The following is a 19129-nucleotide window of genomic DNA, read 5'->3' as shown; positions in this document are numbered from 1 at the left end:
TCTGATTCGTGGCGAGATTTTCCAATTATGTTACAGATAACAGACATTCTAGTCGGGTGTTATGAAAGTTCGTGAGACCTATTCAAACGAACAGACAGCCCACTTGGCAGAGAGTATTGTTATTTAAGGACAAAAAACGCAAAATCAGATGCGATAAAGTGTAGTGGAATGGAGAAGAACGTCAGTGGAAGTAGTGAAAGTGTATTTCTATCTGGGAAGTTATATTGCACAGGTTGGCCGAAGCATGAACAATAACGGGAGAAGATTGATGCAGATGTAGAAAGCTTTCTTCTATAAAAGAACTCTAGAGCTAACAGATATTGATATCAAATTAGCAACAAGTTCCTGAGAGTATGTGTCTGCAGACTATCGAAAATCCACAGAAAAACGAACCGGAAGCACCTGAATTGTTGTGCTAAGGATGTTTTATTTAACGGATGAAGTAAAAACTATGCAAGAAGTTTATGGAAGATTGTTGCCAGTGGAAGCAACAGGCCAGTGGGACATCTGTTATATTACTCTGGCAGGCTGGTGAGGTAGAAGTGAAAAATATAAGAAGCACACCAAGACTATAATACGGAAAACTGATTAAAGAGGATATTGAATAAAGTAGTTACGAAGATATGAAAAGGTTAACACAAGACACAAAAAAAAGGAGGGAAACATCATGATTAAGGGGCAGTTACACCACACGCTTAAATGAAGCTACATTCGGACGAGAAATAGAAGTGGTTACGGGGAAATAAGCGTTAGTTATTTCGTCTGCCTACCTTCGGGAGTAGAAAGGAGTGGAAGGGGGAGTAGGAGTACAGGTACAGCTAACGCAAATGACTACCAACACTGGGGAGGCACAATCAGCCGTTTTGAAACTCAAATATGAATGCTGGAGATACTGAAATAGATTTCTCAAACTTTGGCAATTATAAAGGACCCGACATTTGGCTCTAATGGTGACTTCAGTTTATCCGGTTTCTCGCTGGCGTTGCACGATATATGTGACTGTCCCTCTTAAGAAACTTCCACTTTTTGCTTCAGTCACCTCTGAGAACTAGTTGACACGATGCTTTTTGGTGAAGTACCGCAGTTTTTCAGGTATTTATGTAATTAACACATTAATTTATCTTCTAGTTACACTTTCCTACCAGACGCCATGTTTTCGCTGTCTATCGTTGTTTACGTTAGTTGGGGAAATATGGTCCCAGACCGAGATACGAGATGTTTTTGTTCATGTTAGTGTACTCACTGTGGCAGGGATGGGCCGAATACTCCCACGATAAGTAAATACTATTTTTTGTCACGAACTTAATAAATCGATCAATCCATAATTGTGATTTAAATTATTTTTTTATTCAGTTGTGCTTCAGGTATGTACAATACAAGATAAGTTAATGTAGTGCCAACTAGTTCTGTGAAAGAGTGCGAAATTTTCTTATATTTTCTAACGCCATGTTTCATTAATTTCTTTATCTGCTGAGGCAATGATCCAACTGTCTTATTTTATATGGAAGTTTCCACCGTTTTCAACAGCGTTTGAAACCCTCTGGCAAGAGGACATTTGTACGTCTTGTTACGGTTTCGACGTGAAACTCTTTGTTAAAAAGAGTCGGTTACCGTCTGGAATATGAAGGTCACAGCTGCCAACACATCGGCATGTTTCAGTTTATTACCCAATGTTTACGTGGCAATTGAAGGAAGACTCTGTCGTTCCAGCACCCTTGGCCTTCATACACACAAAGGAATTTTTTTAAAGGTTCAGTCAACACTACATAGTAAGTCGTTCGAGTTTCAGTGAGACACACAGTTTAAATCTGTCAAGAAGAGTTCAGATACCCTCCCATCCACTTTTCAACGTCCCTCAACCGTCATTAAAAAGTATGTAGCTGTGTTCAAAAATACATAACTGCTTTAGTATCTCCGTCGCTAAAAATTTTACGCTTGTTAATCACACAACAAAAGTCTCTAGACTTAATTATCCCTCTTCCTTTTTTCACTAGCATTAAGATTTCTGAAAACATTGTGGGTGCACACCTCAGCTGACAGATTTCATGTGTAGGTATAATCAAGTTTATATTATACTAATAGCAGAGCGTACAGGCGTATGTAAACAGTCTCTCTTAATGAAATTCTCTCATGAATATTAATAAGACAGCCCTGCCGGTGTATTGATACCCATTTAGTATGACCGGTTTCGATCGACAGAACGTCATCATGTAACCTTCAGTTCAACAAAACATAAATGAGCATAAAACCTATAGTAAGCTATACGTATAAATGGCATGCAACCCCCCTTGTCCACAATTTTCTTACGCAATCCCCAAATAGCTGTGCCAGTATCATGGTATCATGACTTAAATACTATTCCTAGCTATCGATGGAGTGTTTGTATGCTCCTCATGTTCCAGAATTTGTCTTTCATCTTACGTAAGATAAATTAGACTTCGTAAGTCAGGATACTGGCACAACTCTGTGGAGATCACTTAGAAACCTCTTGGCAGTGTGAATTTCATGTCATTTATACGTACAACTTAGTATAGTTTACATTACAATTTTTGACTGGTACAACTGCACGTAACCCAATGCTGTTCTGTTGAAGGACGCTGATCGTGACGACATAAATGTGTACCGATACAGCTGTGTTGGCTTCCTATTAATATTAACAATTAGCTGTGGAGTTCAAGATGATCAAGATTACCCTTTCTCATAAATGAAACAAGAAAAGTATTACACAGGTAAACTGTTAGTTTTTGTAGTTGCTATTCATATTTTTTGTACTTGCTATGTTAACATAATTCAATTAATTGACACGTGTGTAGTACTTTGCAAATCAGACAAAAGTGCTACGAAGTGGGCAAGAAAAATATGTAAGTCTACTATCTATGTTTAGCGAACGCATGAAAGACTAAGAACAAAAAGCACTTCCGCTACTCCTCCATATTGAAATATGATGCAAAAGTATATAAAATTCACAACACGAAGGACTCTGCCCTGCTTTGTGCTGGTTTTACTGAATGTGTAATCACACACGAGACATACACATACACATACACTCTTCCCGAAAGGAATACCACCAAGTTAACCTGACGGTTGCGTCGGCACTTTTGAACTAGTTGTGCCAAACTGTGAAAAAAAAAAAACGTAGGGAGAACAGTCACGATCATATGTACACGAGAACTACCCCAGGGTATGTATGTATACATCGAAACACGTAGTGTATTTTTGATGAAGCCAGTTGTGACTCGTTGTGTATGTCAGTTTCGTAACTGATACTCCGGTTGGAAAGTGTGAATTAAGATCCAGACTGAATCTTTCATTCTGCAACCAAGTGCGCGCTATTTTGAGATTTCCCAGTTTATTAAAACTATATGCCGGCACGGGATTCGAACCCGGATGCCTGTGTACTATCACCGACTCAGTTGCCTAACAGGTAAGGCTCACGGCTCGCCCTCATTGCTTCAATTTTTGCAGTAACCTCTCCTCCCACCCCCCTCCCACTTACTTTGCAAACTTCATTCTTGGATAGCTCAATAGCTCTAGGTTTGAATCAGCCTGTGGGGTGGGTCGCAAGCTGTGCTAGGCTAGATCTGTAGGTAAAAGACTTCGAGGCCTGGTGCGGCACACTGATTTCTTCTGTGATGGAGTTTCAGCCACGCAATAAGTTAGTGTTGAATGAAAAGATGCTTTAAAAATTTTTTTCCTTTAGAATTTGACGTGAGTAAAGAAAAGCGGCGTCATGATAACTCCCTGATCACGTTTTCCAGTGCTGATTACTTTTTCAATAAAGGCTAAAGCCATGTTCAACTCTAAGGTTAGTCTGGGAACAAGGGAGGTTTACTTGTCATCGACCTAGTGGTGGTGGTAATGCCCGTGTCCTCCTTTGAAGTTGGGCGCCAATTTCCAAGTCAGTTATGCTGTGATACACGAGAACAAATACAGATCATGAGGTAAAATCATTAGGACGGAAAGTCGTGTTCTTACATTTACGTTAGCCCACTTGCGTCCTCTTAGCTCTTCCGGGCACGTTACGCTAGGTCATCTGGAAGGCCAACAGACAGATGGCGGCCACAGAAGCAGTGCTGTATACTTTTGGACACCAAAGGAGTCGAACGGTAGTGTGACGTATCTAAGGAGTGGCAACTAGACAAAAGTAAATATAAGCCAGGGATTTTCATTCTAATCATTGTATTTCCTGACTATCATGTTAGCCCCGGGCATTTTGTCCAGGTGGCTTATTTAATGACTGTTGTTTAGCTTATTAGTGTGCACCTCTTTAATGGTTTAGAAATGAACAGCCAGATGAGGAAAGCGAGACCTTCGTAGTGTTTCTAAGTGTGTTTTCACTGTCTTAAGGAGGTCATACGCTTAATAGACACAACGATAGCCTTAACAACAGCTAATCCATCACATGGCTAATACTGAATATCTCTATGTAGCAGGGTTGACACATTCAGTTGTATTTATAAATCTTAATTTATTTGCAATCGCTTTCCGTGTTATATTACACCACCTTCAGGCACCTCTATGATATCAGGTGATCACATGGGTATATCTTAAACATCGTTATACATCACACAGAGCATAAGGAAGAAGAAGAAAAACAAAACGATGTCCGCTATGCTTCTTTTCTGCTATGTTATGGACAAGGAATCAAATCAACAAGTCTTATTAATGAGATGCCACCGTTTACACCACAGCAGCAAAGGACTTTCAGGATAGTGGACTTTGCATCCTCTACCCTATAAAGGTAAAGCCGTGATCAACCCGTAGGTCGGTTTGAATAGTACAGAGCTTTGTTAATCGTAGTCCTTTTAGAGGTCATATGCCGCTGCCTCTTTCGTCCGACCTTTGGACTGAGTTAGACACTAGTTATATGGAGACCTACTCGTACAGTTTACTGTGGATTCCTAATCACGACGCAACTTGGCATTTTTCACATCAACAACTTCTGCCAGATGACTAACAAGTGAAAAGTGGCCAATAAAAATAATGCGTCTGGTCGAGAACCGAACCCAAGGCCTTCGCATCCATAGTTTGGCTCCTTACCATTGAGCCAACTGTACAAACTGTATCCCACTGACTGACCGCTATCTACGAGATCACTTGGCATCGTGGAGAGGTCTGAAGCAGGTTAACGTGTTCTGAGTGTGAAGGACCTGGGTTCAATTTCCGGTACTGCCAGGGATTCTTCCAGTAGCGGAACGACTGAAACAGGGTGCAACCAGGTTCGTGATGTCAACTATGAGGAGCAGGCAACGGCCGGTAGGGCGGTGTGCTGACGTCACGTCCCACCATAGCGCATCACAATGGCGCCACTGGCACAGGACGACACGGCGGTCGGTCGAATAGGAATGTAGTTAACGGAGAGTTCGCTTTTTTGTAACACATGAAATAAGATAAATAATTACAGCTGAAGGCGAAATCCGTATTACATAAAGGTACAGTGACAGCTGTCGTCCCACATTCTGTTCGAAGACGGATTTACGGAGAATATTTAAATAACCTACAGTTCCGTGTGGACTACGAACCACGGGGAGATCCATTTGTTTAGTTTCGATTTTAGGGGTGTGTGGACAGCCTTGGGGGCGGCAGAGACGGCGGCGAGTCTCACCTGGTGCGGGGGCGGCGGTGGGCTGTCCTCGTAGAGGCTGCCGTTCATCATGGCCCACCACGTGACGCCGGCGCCGCCGCTGCCGTTGCTGTTGCTGCCTCCGTTGCCGGGCGGCGCCGGGGGCGAGGACATGGGCGCCGCCGCCACCGCCAGCGACGGCGACAGCACGCCGCCCGCCCCCGGGGGCGGCACGGCGGCCGCGGGGGCGGTCGAGGCGGTAGCGTCCACGTAGTGGCCACCGTAGTGTGCGCCAGCGGCGGAGACCACAGGGCCTCCGCCCCCGGCGCCCGGCACCACGCCGCCGCCGCCGCCCCCGCCGCCGCCGTGATGGTTCAGGTGATTGAAGTGGTGGTAGGCGGCCGCATGGTGGTGGTGGTGGTGGTTGAAGTGGTTGATATGGTGGTGGTGGTTGATGTGGTGGTGGTGGTGATTGAGGTGGTGGGGGTGGACGTCGTAGAGGGCGCCGCCCCCGCCGGCGTCCACGTCGGCCACGGACAAAATCGCGGCGGCCGTCGGGGACGAGCGGTTCGGCTTGATCTCCCACAGCTTGGCAGCTCAGCGGCGGCGGCGGGGGCGGCGTCCCGGCGCCGCGGGGGCGCGCATAGCCCGCGAGGTTGGCACCCCTGGTTGTCTCCTTTGCGCGTGCTCTGATCGATACTCGGCCGTCGATCTATGCTATCCTAGGGTCTGTCTCAGACGTATCCTGTTCCACTCCGCGCCGATTCCATTCCCAGTCTCTCCTCACCAGGTAAATGCTAAGCAGCACAGCAAATTTCAGTATTCACTCCCGAGACCTGCTGAGCTGTGCCGTCTACAGCTGGAGTCTACATGTAAACACGCTGTCTCGCGGCAGTTTTTCCAGACCAAATCACACCGCTCTGGAGAGCGCCGATTGGTATGCCGCTGCTCGGACAACACTGCTAGCACGCGGGACTTAATTGGGAGCCGGTTCGGGCGCGAGCGGTCGGTGCCTCGGCAGCGAGTTTGGCGCCGCGAGGTTGGCAGCGACGCCGCGCAGCGCGCACGCAGGTGCGCAGGTGGTGGGGGCAGTGAGGGGCGGCGTCGGGGGGCGGCGGCCGGAGGCGTCGGCGCGGCAGACGCGCGCCGCCGTCCCAGACGGAAGGGTCGCCTCTGGGCGGTGAGTTGAGCTTGCCGATGCAGCGGACTAATAAAACAGCACCGCACTCCCGTACTGTCAATAAACCCACCAGCAGTCGCACCGAAGTCAGCAGCACGTCTCCGTCACACTAATGCCATAAGCCAACATGGAAGCGGTCTTTGTAGTCAATGTTTTTGTACTATTCACTTCAGAAGATACGAGACGTACACTGTCGAAAAGCACACAACAAGTGACAAGGAGAGGATATCACTGTTATTACACAGCAATTACTTCTAATGCGCTCCTATTCGCCCTTCGGTGTCCCCTCCTCTCTCCTGTCACCACCAGTAGCTCGCGCACAGCTTCTCAGACCGACGGCGGAGGAAAGCTCAGTACGTCAGAGCCGTAAACGGAGCGACAAAAAATCCTCCCTCGCAGGAGCTGTTCTGATCGACCGACCCGTTTTCTCCTCGGACGGCTGCCGCGTAAATCAGCCGGCAGGCGACGTGGCGTCCGCACTGTGCGGTGACGTCACCGGCAGGCGAAGAGGGAGCAGCGCGTGGAACGACGATGCGTATGGGGGAGCGGCGGTCGTCTCTCTGCGACCTCGAGGGAGGCCGGTCTTAATAGCTCCCGCTCCCCGACGGCGAATAAAACAGCTGATCGCAGCGGGGAGAGTTCCCGCGCGCGCTCTGATATATGGGTCACAGTCGCCCTCCTCACAGCTGACCTTTTTTTTTCTCTCTCTCTCCCGCCGAACCGTATCAGCTGGCGCGCTAGCTGTCAAAACGGGAAAGTTATTTTATTTCTCGGGCGCCAGCCACGCTCGAACGGACACAGTCACAGGCGACAAATTTCCAAAAGCGAGTGACGACGGATTCGATTCGTGACACCAGCTCCCGGCAGTAAAAACTCTCGCCGGAGCAGTTTGTTTACGCTGATTAATGACACACGTGCTCGGTCGACAAAACAGGGTGACCTCTACGAAGTGTTGCGGTCGTAAAAAGAAAACAGTTCGAAATAATCCTTAACTGTTCTCGCAGTGCTATTCACGCAGAGTGTCACGATGATTGATAACTTCCACTTGTCGTTGGCGTGCTACGCTACACTGCTGTCTCGCTACGAACCGCGAGAGGGTATTTCTTTGGTACTGCGCGCACACACACACACGACACTGTTCTAGAGAGCAGCTCCCCCTGCTCTTCGGTGCTGCCGTAGAGTCTGGTGTCACTCGGAGGCGAGGATGGCGTCTCGTCACGGAACGAGCGCAGCTCCCGGTTGTCTCGGAAACCTCGTGCGCAGTGAGTGGTTATCGGAGATTGCGACAGGTGCTGTGCCGCGGGTGGTGTAACATACAGACGGGCTCGATAGCTGCCGTTGGAATGTAGTGAGAGACGCGGGTGTCGTCGAGGCGTTCGGTACGGCGGAGTGGCCCGAGGTGCAGACGCCGTGTCGCGGCCGACGCGCAGGCAGGCTGAGTGGTGGGTCGCGGACGCCCTCTGCCTGCCGACTGAAGACGCGGCGGCCAGCTCGGCCCACAGACGGCGCCGGCGGCGACGCGCGCGCCGCCGAGCGGCGGTCCGCCCAACCAGCCGCTACTGCCGCCGCCGCCGCCGACTCCGACTGCGGACGCTGCGGGCCCGAGAGCGGCGCTCGGAGGCGGCAGTCCTCCGTGCCTCGCCTCTCACCTCACACTTCGAGGGTACCCAGACATACACTAAAAGATCGCACCTCGAAGGAATTATCCGAACGCATCGGAAATCGGTAGATATGACTAACATGTACTACAGACCAACAAATCATTTCAGTTTCAGAAAAACTGAATGGTTTTTTTTCAGGGGAAAGAGCTTCACGATTTCACGAAGTCAATAATGGGTTGGCCCACCTCTGGCCCTCATGTAATCAATTATTCGAAGACAGAATTGTTAGATGTCCTCCTGAGGGATCCAATCGGCGCTTCAGATCGTCATATCCTGAGATGGTTGGGCGGCTGTGCCCATAATGATCCAAGCGTTCTTAACTGGCGAGAGTGCGGTGTCCTTGTTGGCCAAGGTAGAGTCTACATCTACATCTACTTCCATACTACGCAAACCACCTGACGGTGTGTGGCGGAGGGTACCTTGAGTACCTCTATCGGTTCTCCCTTCTATTCCAGTCTCGTATTGTTCGTGGACAGAAGGATTATCGGTATACCTCTGTGTGGCCTCTAATCTCTCTGATTTTATCCTCTTGGTCTCTTCGCGAGATACACGTAGGAGAGAGCAATATACTGCTTGACTCCTCGGTGAAGGTATGTTCTCGAAACTTCAACAAAAGTCCGTACCGAGCTACTGAGCGTCTCTCCTGCAGAGTCTTCCACTGGAGTTTATCTATCAACTCCGTAACGCTTTCGCCATTAGTAAATGACTCTGTAACGAAGCGCGCTGCTCTCCGTTGGATCTTCTCTATCTCTTCTATCAACCCTATCTGGTACGACGGATCCCACACTGCTGAACAGTATTCAAGCAACGGGCGAACAAGCGTACTGTAACCCACTTCCTTTGTTTTCGGATTGGATTTCCTAAGGATTCTTCCAATGCATCTGTCTGGCATCTGCTTTACCGACGATCAACTTTATATGATCATTCCATTTTAAATCACTCCTAATGCGTACTCCCAGATAATTTATGGTATTAACTGCTTCCAGTTGCTGACTTGCTATTTTGTAGCTAAATGATAAAGGATCTATCTTTCTGTGTATTCGCAGACATTACACTTGTCTACATTGAGATTCAATTGCCATTCCCTGCACCATGCGTCAATTTTCTGCAGATCCTCCTGCATTTCAGTACAATTTTCTATTGTTACAACCTCTCGATACACCACAGCATCATCCGCAAAAAGCCTCAGTGAACTTCCCATGTCATCCACAAGGTCATTTATGTATATAGTGAATAGCAACGGCCCTACGACACTCCCCTGCGGCACACCTGAAATCACTCTTACTTCGGAAGACTTCTCTCCATTGAGAATGGCATGCTGCGTTCTGTTATCTAGGAACTCTTCAATCCAATCACACAATTGGTCTGATAGTCCATATGCTCTTACTTTGTTCATTTCTGTCAGGCAAGAAGACGAGCAGTGGATACTCTCGCCGTGTTCGAGCAGGCATTATCTTGCTGAAATGTAAGCCCAAGATGGCTTCCCATGGAGAGCAAGAAAACGGAGCGTAGAATAACGTCCACATACCGCTGTCCTGTAAGGGTTCTGCGGATGACCATCAAAAGAGACCTGCTATGAACCGACATGGCAACCCAGTCTATCACCCCCAGTTGCTGGAGGGTTGATGACGACAATCGGCTTGGTATCGCACTGCTGTCTGGGGCGTCTCGAGACATGTCTTTGGCCTGGATTATCATTGACTGGAGCAGAATTGTCTTCATTTATGGACCACCCCCCCCCCCTTCCCAATGAGCTCGATGAAAACCGAGGATTTTGATACGATATCCCCCAGGAGGACATCCAACAACTCTGTCAGTCAATGCCAAGCCGAATAACTGCTTGGAGAAGGGCCAGGGGTAGACCGCAGCTCAGTTTCTGCAGTTCATTCTCTCGAATAACTCATTCAATTTTTAGGAAATTTTAATCACTGCTTGTCTTACACGTACAACACATCTACGATTTCCGTCCCATTCGGATAATTCCTTGGAGGTGCGTTTTCTTTCTTTTTTTGGGTTATAGCGTATTTCCTAGTACGTGCTTACTCCGACACAATAGCACTGTTCAAAGAGGTTTCGGGCTTGTAGTCGGTCGTCATTGACTTCACCTCACGATATTACAGCAAGGCACCTATCAGCGGCCTTCAGGTGAGCCATCGAGAACTGACGGAGACGTTTTTAGTGGTTATTTCAATTCACTCGAAGATACAGGCTGATTGCGGAAGTCGCACTTCATCCAATTACAAAATGGTTCAAACGGCTCTGAGCACTATGGGACTGAACTTCTGAGGCCATCAGTCCCCTAGAACTTAGAACTACCTAAACATAACTAACCTAAGGACACCACACACATCCATGCCCGAGGCAGGATTCGAACCTGCGACCGTAGCGGTTGTGCGGCTCCAGACTGTAGCGCCTAGAACCGCTCGGTCACCTCGGCCCGCCATCCAAATACACTGGAGTGCAAAACTTAAGGATGAAAGTAAGCTGCGCATGATGTGTCACTTCTGAGTAACGTAGCTCGATGTGACTTGGGCCAGACATGGAAAGAACCGCTATAGTAAAGTAGAGTACAGTACACAAAGTAACAATGAGGCGAACAGAAATTGCAGTTTTATTCAAAGACAGTAATTACATAAAAGTCACCATGATTTATTATGGTCCTCTGGACATTGCAAAAGGCGAGACATGCATCTTAAGGGGTCATGTATGTAAAATTGGTCAAAAAAGTTGAAACCTCTTCTGCTACCAGATAGTTCTGCAGCATTCAGAATGAGATTTTCACTCTGGAGCGGAATGTGCGCTGATATAAAACTTCCCAGCAGATTAAAACTAAGTGCCGGAAGTTTCATATCAGCGCACACTCCGCTGCAGAGTGAAAATCTCATTCTGGAAACATCCCCCTGGCTGTGGCTCAGCCTTGTCTCCGCAAAATCCTTTCTTTCAGGAGTGCTAGTCGTGCATGGTTCGCAGGAGAGCTTCTGTGAAGTTTGGAAAGTAGGAGACGAGGTACTGGCAGAAGTAAAGCTGTGAGGACGGGGCGTGAGTCGTGCTTGGATAACTCAGATGGTAGAGCACTTGCCCGCGAAAGGCAAAGGTTCCGAGTTCGACTCTCGGTCCAGCACACAGTTTTAATCTGCCAGAAGTTTCAGTTCTGTAGCATGTTAGAAATATTACCTCCAATTTCCGTTGTTCAATGCTTGCTACAAATGGTGTAAATGTGTTCTTATTTCAATCATGTTTTCTACACGACTGCGTCTTTCTTTACGATATTTTATTATTTACAGAAAACAGAGAAGACTTCTATAGCGTATATAAGACTGTGAATCCATTTACGATTCGATTAAGTACGTGATGGAAAGCAAAAGGCGAACGAAATATTTGGTAATCTCAATTAAAAGGGATGTAATATGACACATTTGGCCATCTATTGTTGTTAAAATTTACTCACATGATGCTTGTCTGGTGTTCAGTGGTGGTAACAATGGAAGAAACAAGGCCTTTGTGAGACTAGGATTTGATGCAAGTTGCTTCACTGAAAACCTTTTGGAAAAGATCGATGATATGCGTATTGCTACATCAGGCTAGAAGAAAAGTGCTATATGAAGACGAAAAAGACCAAATTATGGGAATGGCGAACTATTGGGGTACTTGTCTCTGGCATAAATGGTAGTAAAATCTTTTTTCTATATTTATCGCACCATTCATTTTTCAGCATATGAAGCACATTTTGTGCTGAGTGATTGCATATAAAATGTGGAAAGTTTGAAGCGTCCCCTTAGGAATGAATTAACTAATGTTCAAAGTAGTAATTTGGTAATTGTACATAGGGAAATGGAGCGGGCTGCAAATAATGGTGTAGGCAGTGAAACAATTAGTGAACAGGGAAGCATTATCGATCGTTCGGTCGGCAACAGCTTGCCTCAGGAATCCGAAATGACAGGACACAATCTTGCAAATACTGTAGATTCAGGTTTTGCGTCCTCGCCGTTTTCTCGTATAAGCCAAGACACATTTTCTGCTTTTCAAAATGCGAATATTGGCGGTTCAAATGCATTGCCGAATAGCACTGAGGAACATGTTTCAGACACCAGTGCATTGTTATTACAATTAATGCAACAAATGGGACAAAAGCGTCAAATGTTAGACACAATGGAACAAAATCTTCAAAAGTTAGACACAATGGAACAACACCAGAGACAAACACAGCAAAAGCTTCAAAAGTTAGACACCACACTTGAACAAACACGTGAAGATTTAACTACTGAGTTACATAACATTTAATCGAAATGTCAAAAAGTCTGTAATGACGTAAAAACACAAATTTGTGAGCATTTTCAACCTATTTTTTCGCGGCATGAAAATGCATTACAGAATCACGAAGCAGCCATAAAAGAACTGCAAACCATTGTTAATGAAAATCATGAGACCTTGTGGGCTAAAACTGACTCAGTTGCATCTACCGATTCGATTACGCTACTTGCAAAAACTCAGGAAAACTTAAAGAACACGGTAGATACGATTTCAACACAAATGGACACTCTGAAACGTGGTTCAGAAAAACACACTGAGGAAATAACTACACTGTCGGAGAAAGTAGCCGAACTTTCGGATCAGTTCACTAACTTATCTGCAAAGGTAGATGGTGATCTGAATGACACAAGACCTGTAGCCATCACTGACGCAGAAGAGTATGAACAAATTAAGAAATTCAAATAAAATCAGAATCAAATTAATACGCAATACAAAAGAGAAATCCGGGAAGTACAAGATTAGATGGCACAAGTAATGCAATAATTACGTATTTCAGAGGACACTCGCGCTCCAGTACGGGAAGAGGGACATAGAAATGCGGAACAACCACAAAATAATAACATAGGACACTTCGGAAATTATGAAAGAAATTGGCAAGGCGCATTGAATTTTGAGATGGAACCGCCGAAACGACGTAACAATGAGCGTTGTGCGACTCGATGACACGATGATTTTGACTATAAGCTGTTCATTACTACACGTAAATTCAAAACATTTAAGAATTCTGGCAACGACATTCATCCACGAGCATGGCTTCATCAATTCTCTCATTGTTTTCCTCCCAACAGGTCATTGCAGCACAGATTAGAAACTGACACTGACAATCGCGGAACGCGAAAACAGGAACACAACAATTACGGGTCACATCCATCGCAATTCCGCGATGAAAGAAATAATAACTGGACACGACAAGGCTATTCTTACAACGTAAATCATGACCAAAACAGACACCACCCGTATGACAACTGTTGGCAGAGTAGTAATAATTACAGGGAAAGATCACCTCTCCGTGGTAGTGACTATCACAGAGACAATCAGAGAACAGACAATATGGGAACCAAAATAATTATTATCAAGGGAGACAGAATAACTTTAGACGCAACGGTCCAGCGTGCAGTTACGGTTCAGGGAGAAATTCTCCACCACGTGACAGACGAGAAAGAAACTATGTAATCTACCGACACGACGACGGACGATATGATCGTAGCGACAGACCTGAATTGCATCAGAACTGGCGGGATTTAAACAGGGCAGGGCCATCTCGACAAGGTGAATTTGTAGAAGTTAGGTCTCCAAATCCCAATAACGACGCGCGCCATCAAAGAGACAATAGGCAATGACTCATACCGCTGGCAGCCACAAAACGTACTTCTGAAACTGATGACGCAGCTGCCGTAGCTAGTAATTACGTAAAAATGGAAGACATTAGGGACACCTTTTTCCAGGAACACGACGTAAAACATAACAACATTGCATATCCTGTGATTCACATTACAGTAAATGACGTAAAATTTACGGCAGTACTTGACTCTGGCAGTCCCATTTCTGCTATACAATTTTTCACTTTACATTACTAGTATGGTTTGTCAGACTTAGAATCTGTTAACATGCAACAATGTTTTGAAGTTCACTATCCAGCCTAGAACCTAGGGAACATATTTAGACAGTATTTACGAGTGCATTGTTATAGTGAACAGACGACACAGTGTTATTGTGTGTGCACATTCTTGCTTGTTAGTTGCACGATTAATTAACGACTATAAGGCTGACATACTTAGAACATGTACCGGTACTGCTAATGAGATTTTAATGCAACATTTTGGTTTACTTGAAAATACATTCTAGATTTAAAGTACTTTCTGAGAGATACCACATGACACAGTGGTTAGTTTATTTGACAGTTTCACGATTATATCGCGACGCTACTAATATGTGACACAATTTACATTGTTGCTTTTGCGGTGTATCTGTTTTATATCTGCACAGTTTTTCTGTATTATTCTGGAAAGTAAAAGATGTTTTAGTAGTAGCTAAAATGAGATAGCCATTTCCGTAGGACAACAATACGTTACGTTATAGTACTTTCTTGATCACGGTAAGGTACGTAATAACTACGGTATCCATACGCAAAGCATTTCACTTTCGTTTATGATGAGGTAAGTAAATTGACTTCAGCAGAACTTTGCTTACAGAGGACGATAACTACGACACTTCCACAGAATTATCTTACAGCAAGACGCACATTTAGCGCTACAGGACGCGCATTTGAGAGATTAATTTTGTACTTAAGCCATTTATTTTTAAAGATTTTTGAATTACAAAGAAAGTTTTCCGTGATACATTTCATTCCATTGCTGTAATCTGTAACACCTGAGGGTATAATTACATTAATCCTCAGGGGGTACACGCTTATTTTGTACCATGTGTATGGCAAGCACAAGGAGCCCTAGCTAATATGGTATTTGCTTATACAACTTTACACATCGATACCATATTTCTCTAACACATAAATTACACGGCTATCTGATCATTTAACTGGGAGAGACAAACCTTTTTTTTTTTTTTTACTACATCAGTGACAGATGTTTACGCAATTACACGGTTGGATAACTTCACACTTATGAAATTGTATTTTGTCTGTACTTTGTGAACTGTTCATATTTTTTTCGGAACCATTGTGATACTATGAGAGCTTTCAATGATGTATTTCGTATGGGGTCATGATTTTTCAAGTACGTTGGAGATAGATGACACTGTTGAAATGAGCAGATAATTTTTTTTTAGGTTTTGACATTATTGCAGAATGCTATGCCTCTTTTGAGATTTGAGTGAGGTGTTATGATGTTATTTTTACGACGACAATGTGTATTATGCTGTTGCGGTACGATTATGATCAATAAGCTGATGCTATATGAGGAATTTGATTATGCTACGTATTTATTATGATGAAACATTGAAGAAGTGTCAAGGAATATGTATATGTGTAATAAGGTAAGGAATAATGAGTAGTGGTTAGGGACTCTGACTTGTGAAGAAGTATGTTGGAAACCAAGAATCGTACTTTAAGAGTTATGAAATGTGTGTAAATGCGTGAATGTATCACAATGCAGATGAAAACTTTTTGGACACTGTTATATTCATAGGATTTTGTTTCTACTGATTTGCAACGCAAATTCTCGAACTGTGAAATTTTTATATGAGACTGTCACTGTAGTGCAAACTGGTGTCGTAAATATTTCAGTAAGAAAGTTAAGTGACCACCTTCACATAATGAGTCCTGGGCACCCAGCTGCGTGACAGTCACCTGGAAAAAAGCATTAGTGTGTGCCTTTCAGAGGCACAGGTGGAGAAAAAAAAAGAGGCCATTATCCTCGCTATTGACGTTTCTTTGTAGAAAGCATCGCAAATACGACACACTCAAACTTGAAAACATATGATTACACTGTGGAGCTCTTAATTTATGATACTTACTGAAATGCCTAATGAAATGATGAGAAACATTTTACATTTATTGTCTTTCTAGTTGAGAGATTCTTTTGCCTTTGGAGACGCCATTTGCCTAGTGAATGACGTTTCATGCTTTCCTCTATAAAGGCTATATATATTTGCTCATTTCGTTTAATATCTAGTTTCCAGCTGCACTGCAGCATTGGTTATTAAAAATTTAATAGATGTACTAATATCACTATTTTCTGTCTACAGACCCAGGAAAGAATACATTTATGATGTACTTTCTCAGAAAAGAGAGCACAAATAGACATTTCCCTTCACAGGAACCGCATAAATAATTTTTTAAACGATTTGGTAACTTGTCTGCTACAGTAACTTATCGTGATGCATCACTCTAGTATTAAGATGTGACATAGGTATTACACATGGCCATCTTTACTGTAATATTTTTTCTGCTTGAGCTATGTCATGTTTAGATATAAGTTATTGCATTTGCTGCTGAAGTTTGCCAGGCATAGTGCTACTAAATTTCACTTTAAATTACTCTGTTAACCCAATTTTACTACTGATTTATTTTTCTTGTTTGCTGCTCATTGCCTTATATTAGTTGTAATATTGCTGTTTGCTTTGCCAATTTGCGTAGATTTAAGTTAGCTTAAGATGGAGTAGGCTATATAAGAGAACGAGTTGTGATGAATTGGAAGAAATGCATTGAGAAGCTATAAGTAAATGGTTTAGCCAAAAAAGTATTTTGAAAGAGGATATGAACAAAAAAGTAGTGTTTAGAGACATCAGGCTTAGGTAGGATTTTCTTGGAAATAAATGATGAGGTAAGATAATGGAAAATAAATAATGAGGTAAGAAATATGTGAACATATAAATACAGAAAGCATGCTTGGATAGGATGTTTTGGTGGAAACAAATGTTGAAATAAGACGAAAGATCTATGGAATGAAGTTTTGGGTTGGACTGCAGTACCAAATGTTACACTGAAAACAAACCCTGCCCTTTCCTCTTGTGTTATCCCACTATGTGTTTGTGTACCCTTGGGTATTTGTGTTCTTCCTGTCTTTATCTGATAAGAGTTACATTGTAGAATTTTTCTAATAATATGTTATTTTCTTTGTAAAGATGTTTAGACATTATTTATTCTGTTCTGTTTTAATGCTCATGTGTGAAGTTGATGTTTCGAAAGTTATTCTGATCTTTTATGTTTGTACTCATGTCATAATTCCTGTAACACTTATGTATATGTTATTTCGATTCTTTTGTAAAGCTTGTACTACAAATGTTATCTGTATTGTTATGTTCTTTAATGATGTATTTTGTGCCTTTGTAATTGTATTCTTATGTTATAAAATTGTAATTGACACCAGTTCATCGTATTATTAACTTGTAAGTTCCATTTCACTGCATACATTTCTGTTGGTCATGGTATATGGACAATATGTAAGAAGTAGTGACTGTTAGTGTTTGCATGTGTGTTAATAATTCAGCAAGGGACTCGTTAACAGCATTTCTAGTTCTAAGGACAATTCCAAAAACTTTGTGAGTGCACAAGTGGTGGTTTATGGACTTGCTATATTGTCCGCAAGACACTTCGATGGTGATTGTGCACCTACACAGTCGCAGCAGATGGCTGCTGGCCGTCTCTACAAGGACTACAGAGGGTCTACACCTTTGATGATCCATCAATACCATTATTTCTACAAGGACTGCAGTGGGTCTGCACCTTTGGTGGCCCACCAATACCATACTCTCTACCAAGACTATAGTGGGTCTGCTCTGTGATGACCTACCTACCAATATTCTTCAAAACGTCGAATGACTCTGCTGTGGGTTTCCTCTGTTGTGGCCCATGACCTGTCTGCATGTCAAGAGTCAGCACTGTCTTTCCGTTGGAAGGACAACACTACTTCTTCAAGACTGCATGGAAATCCACTACTTCCGTGTGCATTTTCTTTTACTGCTCAGACTTTGAGAAAAACACTGCAATTTTACTGTGATGAATGATCAGGACTGTCTTTATGGACTGTGAGAAAATTTTAGCTTTTGACCAACATTGTATCAATAAGTGTCTGCATTTGATATCTTTGTTATTGTAATTATGAAAAATTATATCAAATCATTATTGGCCACTGCGCAAAACAATTTGTAAAATTTTTTGTGGGGAGCATGGGGGCTATTTAAGTAGGCTGTTTATGTTTTCTTATTGACAACTTTACGTAGCGCTCTGTATGTCCCCTCGACGATCACCAGTGGTGTACGGCCAAATCGCTCCCCACACCATGATGCCGGGTGTTGACCCTGTGTGCCTCGGTCGTATGCAGTCCTGATTGTGGCGCTCACCTGCACGGCGCCAAACACGCATACGACCATCGTTGGCACCAAGGCAGAAGCGACTCTCATCGCTGAAGACGAAACGCCTCCATTCGTCCCTCCATTCACGCCTGTCGCGACACCACTGGAGGCGGGCTGCACGATGTTGGGGCGTGAGCGGAAGACGGCCTAACGGTGTGCGGGACCGTAGCCCAGCTTCATGGAGACGGTTGCGAATGGTCCTCGCCGATACCCCAGGAGCAACAGTGTCCCTAACTTGCTGGGAAGTGGCGGTGCGGTCCCCTACGGCACTGCGTAGGATCCTACGGTCTTGGCGTGCATCCGTGCGTCGCTGCGGTCCGGTCCCAGGTCGACGGGCACGTGCACCTTCCGCCGACCACTGGCGACAACATCGATGTACTGTGGAGACCTCACGCCCCACGTGTTGAGCAATTCGGCGGTACGTCCACCCGGCCTCCCGCATGCCCACTATACGCCCTCGCTCAAAGTCCGTCAACTGCACATACGGTTCACGTCCACGCTGTCACGGCATGCTACCAGTGTTAAAGACTGCGATGGAGCTCCGTATGCCACGGCAAACTGGCTGACACTGACGGCGGCGGTGCACAAATGCTGCGCAGCTAG

The 19129-nt window shown here is 44.5% G+C and overlaps 1 protein-coding gene across 1 annotated transcript in view; it reads right to left on the bottom strand.

The window, feature by feature from the left end:
- LOC124718697 (formin-like protein 20) overlaps positions 1 to 5653 on the bottom strand; it is a 63807-nt gene extending 58154 nt beyond the window's left edge. Inside the window, exon 1 of the mRNA XM_047244319.1 lies at positions 5606 to 5653. Within this exon, the coding sequence (XP_047100275.1) occupies positions 5606 to 5653 (48 nt within the window). The remainder of the gene's footprint in view (positions 1 to 5605) is intronic.
- Between the last annotated feature and the right edge of the window lie 13476 nt (positions 5654 to 19129).

Source organism: Schistocerca piceifrons, chromosome 10, assembly GCF_021461385.2.
Source record: "Schistocerca piceifrons isolate TAMUIC-IGC-003096 chromosome 10, iqSchPice1.1, whole genome shotgun sequence".
Classification (NCBI taxonomy): Eukaryota; Metazoa; Arthropoda; class Insecta; order Orthoptera; family Acrididae; genus Schistocerca; species Schistocerca piceifrons.
The sequence above is the reverse complement of the archived record's forward strand: the minus strand, read 5'-3'. Positions and strand labels throughout refer to the sequence as shown.